Source organism: Crocodylus porosus, unplaced genomic scaffold, assembly GCF_001723895.1.
Source record: "Crocodylus porosus isolate Cpor-Errol unplaced genomic scaffold, CroPor_comp1, whole genome shotgun sequence".
In the NCBI taxonomy this organism is placed as follows: domain Eukaryota; kingdom Metazoa; phylum Chordata; order Crocodylia; family Crocodylidae; genus Crocodylus; species Crocodylus porosus.
This window is the reverse complement of record NW_017728951.1, coordinates 29,591,336-29,597,340: the sequence shown is the minus strand read 5'-3', so window position 1 is coordinate 29,597,340 and position 6,005 is coordinate 29,591,336. Positions and strand designations below refer to the sequence as shown.

Below are 6,005 nucleotides of genomic sequence, written 5' to 3'. Positions count from 1 at the left end.
GCCTAAAATATTAACTTAAATAACTACAAGTACACTATAATATACATAGTTATAGTGTGTCCCTCTGGATAATAAAAACATGACTGTTGCCAGTGAGGGAATTGAAGGCTAGGGAATCAGGAGCTGAAATAGTGGGCTATGTGAGAATTGGAAGGAAGAGAAGCAGCAGCAAGATTGCCCAACTTTCCTCTGCAAATGTATAAGCTCAAAAGGTTTGGGAAATGCTGTTTTAAAGAAAGGTTCATCCTTTTTGGTTAATACAATCATTAAATCATGTAAATATACAATTAAACATAGTGTTTACCCTACATTTGGTGCATCTCTTCAGCTGCTGTCATCAGAAGTCTCTGGGATCTCGGTCCGTCTCCCTCTTCCAGCTGCTGCTGCCTGCCCCTGCCCCTGGGGGTGCTTCTGAAGGAACCTGCAGGCTTCTACAGCACAGCAGGGGTTAACTGCCATGTGGTGGCCCCCACGCAATGCAGCGTGGAGGCTACCACAGTGTGGCAGGTGGCCTGCGGAGTGGGCAGCCCATGTGGTTATATCCACTGAGAAATTTGGAGAGCCCAGCTTTAGATCAAGGCTTTCCACTGGCGATTTATATGGCTGATTTAATTCAATTTACCCTGAATTTTCAACTTTCAAGTTTTACACATTGGCCCCTTTTTTTCCTGCTGATACTTAAGTGCTTTTCCATTCAGTGATCTGACCTTTCGCGGTGTCAGATTTTCCTTGGCTGTGAACTGTTTAGCCATGAATCATCTTGTATTGTGGTATACTTTGGCCTTACTGTAAAGTAATTCTAGCCTGTCTTTGACTTCAATAGTTGCATATTTGCCTGCCTGAATATTTAATTTCTTAAAACGTATTTTACCTGCCCTACATGGTTACTCCTTTTATACTGTCTCTCTTTATTATAAGAGATACGAGCATACCAAAATTGACATTTATTTATATTTGAAAATACTAATATAAAAACCTTGATACATGTACTGAGTCAGTTCCTCTCCTCTCTCATTGATTTCACTAAGACATAATTGCACTTTCCTTTGCGTACTATTATAAAACTGTACTGTTTCTTAAATAAGTTTCCCTAACTGTAAATAAGATACACCTGTAATTAGTATCTGATTTTGAAGATGGGATTCAGCATACACATACCTTTTTAGATACCAGTTCAATCAGTACTTTTTAAAAAATATGTATACTTCCTTCTTTTTTAGTACATTCAATCAGCTGGGTGTATTTTGTGTAGTTTTTTTCAAGCTTCTTCTGACGTTTTGTTTTTCAGACTCAAATAGCTTGTAAGTTAAGAATGAAAAGCATGTTATTTACAGTTAATTGTACTATCTAAATTTTATAAAATAAGTACTTTGAACAAATACTGTGATAATAACTAGCTGTGCTTTGCTAGCTGCATCTTGTTTTAATTATTGCTGTTGTTGTTCAGATAACACTGAAGTGGCATATCTAAAGACTCTGACAAAGGATGATATTATACAGTTCTATAAGGTAAGTTATATATTTAGAATTTTTTTTCACTGAAAGAATACATTTTCATAGGGTTATCTGAGTCACAAGTTAATAGGTTTATGTCCACTTTATTAAAATAACATAACTGATCCAGATACCTCAGTACTTGGTTTCTTCAAATATACCTGCTGAGTTTAATGGGAACTTGCACTCTGTCAGTGAGTACAAGAGGAATGTATTCCTACCAATTTCCTCCTCTTTTTCTACCCGTTCTTACCAACGGCTATTCCTCTCCCTTGACCCGTAATAGCCTTTGTTGTCACATTTGTTACTTTATTCTTTCCATTTTTTTTCGGATTGATTGAAAAGATGGTTTTGCTTATTTTTTCCTGGATGCATACGGTGCAAAAGACTTCTCAGACTTTTGCTTCTTGCCCACAGGTGTTGATATTTTCATAGTTTCATAGTGCTTAGGGTCAGAAGGGACCTAAACAGATTATCAGGTCCAACCTCCTGCCCTGGGCAGGAATTCAATTATACCTCTTATATGTATGTAAAGAAGAGATTTGCAGGAATTTTACTCATGTGCTGCATGCAACTCGCATTAAGATGAAAATATTTGTGTAGATGTCCAGTATGAGAAATTACAAAAACATTTACCTTGCAAGAGGTAAGCTGGGCTTCCTTCTTTTGCCTTCTAGCATATTTTAGGTTTGATGATGAACATTTTAATTATTGTGTAATATAATGTATCCCTTAAAGAGCAAATCATGATTCAAAGAGTACTTTCAAAAGCATCGGATATCAATAATGTGTTTCTATGTCTGATTCTCTTATAATTAAAACATTAATAGGGATTTTTTTGTCCCTATTATTTTTCCATTACCTTGAATCATAAGAAACACTCCAAATTCATACTAAAGTACATCTTCAGCATTCTTTAACTTCTGCTGTTCTCATTAAGGAAGAGCAGTTTTGCTGTTTTTCCTCAAAAATGGTTAAAATTTTCTTACAGTAAAATCTTGAAGGAGTTCTCAGCAGACCATCCAAAATCCTAGGGAGCTAGCTGCAGCAATGCCCACTCTCAAGGTCTTATTCTGTAGAATTAAGGGATATGGTCAACTTCCCAACAAACCCTTCTAAGCTCATATTCCCTTATAGTTGGCCATTTACCAGAAGTCCCAAAGGGACAATAAAGAAAAGTAAAGTACTTTCCTTGAAATTTAGAAGCCAGGTTTCAGCTGAATTTCCTAGGTATATCTAATTTTCTAGTGGTCCCTTGTCACAAAATAAAAATCTCTGTTCTCTACGATTGACTTCTATGGATATAAGCTGAAGCTTTCAGAGCCGTTTAACTCTTTGGTTCTGCTGAGGTGTCATTTATGCCTCCTGCTCACTAGGAGGCATCTGATTTACTTCATACTCTTGGCTGATCAGCCATCAGATGATAGTGACTTTTGATCACTGTTGACCAAGGATTGATTCATACAAGAACGGTTTATGAAAAAGAAAAAAAACCGCTTGCGCATCCAGTAAAAATAGAAAAATAAAACTTTATATAATAAACATGCAAAGATTAAATATTGGAGACCTTCATGAAAGTAGAAAATTCTAAAATCACTTAATTCAGAGATGTATATTGCAGCACATTTAACATTTCCACGCTTTTATCCCACTCAGCAGCAGAAATATTACCTGTTCATGCTGAAAATGCATTTCTTTCAAAAAAATTAAAAAGTTGGATTTCTTCTTTTATGGTAATACAATAGGTGGTTGGGTAGTTATTTCATTGTTCTGGCAAAGACTGAGCTTTTTTTACTTTTTAAAATGTTTATGAGAACTTTTTAAATTGTTTTATGAGAACTAGATGAATTAAGAGCCACATATTGGGAGTTTTCCACCATAATTTGACTGATCAGTGTTAATCCTTTGTCAGTGATAAATATTTGAGTGTTACCATCAGCTAGTTAAGTTGTTTTCCTCTAATCAGTGTGCCCTTATTGCCAAGAAGGCTAAGGGCGTACTGGGCTGCGTTGGTAGATGTCTTGCCAGTAGGTCAAGGTAAGTGATTATTTCCCTCTATTCTGTACTGGTGAGGCCACATTTAGAGTACTATGTTCAGTTTTAGGCCCGGGAGGCTTGTTGGTACAGAAAGGATGTGGACAGATTGGAGAGAGTCCAACAGAGGGCAGTGAAAATGGTGAGGGGGTTGGGGTACATGACTTGTGAGGAAAGACTGAGGGAACTGGGTTTATTTAGTCTAAAGAGAACACCAAGAGGGGACTTAACAGCAGCCTTCAACTACCTGAAGTGGGATTCAAAGGAGGATGGAGCTAGAGTGTTCTCAGCGATGGCAGATAAATGAACAAGGAACAATGGTCTCAAGTTGCAGCAGGGGAAGTTTAGGTTAGATACTAAGAAGAATTTTCTCACTAGGATGGTGGTAAAACCCTGGAACAGGTTACCCAGGGAGGTGGTGGAAGCTCCATCCTTGGAGGTTTTCAAAACCTGGTTAGACAAAACTTTGTTTCAGATGAACTAGTTGGGGATGGTCCTGAGTTGAGCAGGGGGTTGGATTAGATGGCCTCTTGAGGTCCTTCCCACCCCAACTTGCTATTATTCTAATCATGCATAGGACACATGCCCATTACATAAATTATTTCAATACATAGAAGCAGTTTGTTTATAAAATGACCCTATTTTAGGCTATCTGATCAATATAAAGAAAAATACTCTAACTGTATTAGGAAGAAGGATTAAAACATTTACAGTAGTAACTACTAATCAACTTTTGCTATGCTCCTTGAAATCAGAAAATTTATAATAGCTGTTTTTCATATGCATTTCATTATAAATGTACATTGTTTTCTAGTTTGTACTGATTGGAATTTTTCCACGTTAAGCTAGATTTCAATGGATTTGCATCAGAATAACATATAACTACACATTTCTATCTATAGTATTATATAGTCTGAGTGTAGCAGTTCAGTAGTCAGAATGGAATTCAGTCAAGCTAGCTTATGCCAATATGACTGACTCCCTCTCTTTATCCATCTGGATCAGTTAGTATAGTTTTTAATGGGAAAGGAGCTGTAAATGATTTGTACTTCAAAATATTTTAATCATTATGATCTTATTGGCTACTTCATTATCATTTTATTTATTTTTCTATTGTGGGTCGTACCATGTATTCCTGTTACCCTTTCTCACTAATGTAAATTTTCAGTCAATATTTACTTTTCATTTGTAGTATGTTCTGCAAAAGCCTGTATTGTTCAGCTAGACATTTGCTTGGTTAAAATTATCATAAGGGTCTGTCATCTCATCTGTGACCAATTCCAGTCTCTGATTCCAGATTATATTCTTTTCCTACCATGCAGATTTAAAGTAAATTTTTCTCTTAATTGACTGCCATCTGCAGTGAGATTTAAAAAATAACTGTAGCAGAATTTGATTATGCAGATTGTACCAGGCAAAGACAGCAGCTACTATGGTTAAGGCTGCATGAAGCACCTGTTTTCAGTTACTTACACTTTTATAAAACATTTTAATTATTTGTGCTGAAATATTCCAAATTTCATTTGGTAAAGTATGGATATTTTTTGAGTGCAATCAAAACCTGCTTAGCTCTACTTCAGTAAGATACATGACTAAAGTTCTTGTATTTAATATTCTGTAAGATTTATATGGTTATCAAGTAGCTCTTTAGTCTTGTGTTCTTAATGTAAACAAGAGAAAATATTGTTCAGGTATTTGCTGCAAAAGAATGTTTAAACATTGGTAGCCTTTTGCAAACGTTGCCATCTATCCATGGCATGCTGTCTAAAATTATTTAGCAACTTCACACAGGCATAATAAATATTGACCCAGGAAAATATGGTATAGTAGTCTACAGCAGTATGAGAAAACAGCAAAAATGAAGAAGAGTTTTGGGTGAATGTGTCAAACTTTTCCTTTATAACTTCTGTCTTTTGTTTACCATTTTCATTAGTCAAGGAAATTCTTACTTCACTTTCTATTTTAGCTCATATTTTACATTGTTGTTTAAAAATCTATTGCTGTTTGAATGGCATGGTGAAAATTTAATGTGCTTTTTTAATCATCTTGTATCATATGAAAATATGGGGAGACTACTTAAAAATTAAAAAGAGAAAATAAATTAGTAAAAAATTCCGTAGCACTTGTTGTGACAAGTGGTGTCCTGTACAGGGGGTGCTCAATCCCTGGCCTGCAGTCCAGATCTGGCCCATTGCCCCATGCCATCCAGCCAGTGGAGGTCTCGACAGGTCCAGAAATTTGGCAGCAGGAGAGTAGTGGCTTCACCAGCCTGCTGCCAAATTTCTGGGTCAGGCACCCAATCCTAGCATGCTGTGATGGGTGGTGGCACAGAGGCCCCAGGGCCCAATCCTGGCATGTGGCGGCTGGGAGGGGGTGATGCAAAGGCCCAGGGCCCAATCCTGGTGTCAGAGGTCAGGAGGAGGGCAGTTCTGGGCCTCCCAGCCCCAATCCCACTGTGCACTGGGTGGGAGGGGTTG

General features: G+C 37.1%; 1 protein-coding gene across 1 annotated transcript in view; it reads left to right on the top strand.

Annotated features, from left to right (window-relative positions):
- The window catches only part of IDE (insulin degrading enzyme), a 115,311-nt gene that overhangs the window by 99,680 nt on the left and 9,626 nt on the right, over positions 1–6,005 (top strand). The window contains exon 20 of the mRNA XM_019555515.1: positions 1,448–1,509. Coding sequence (XP_019411060.1) covers positions 1,448–1,509 — 62 coding nt within the window. The remainder of the gene's footprint in view (positions 1–1,447; positions 1,510–6,005) is intronic.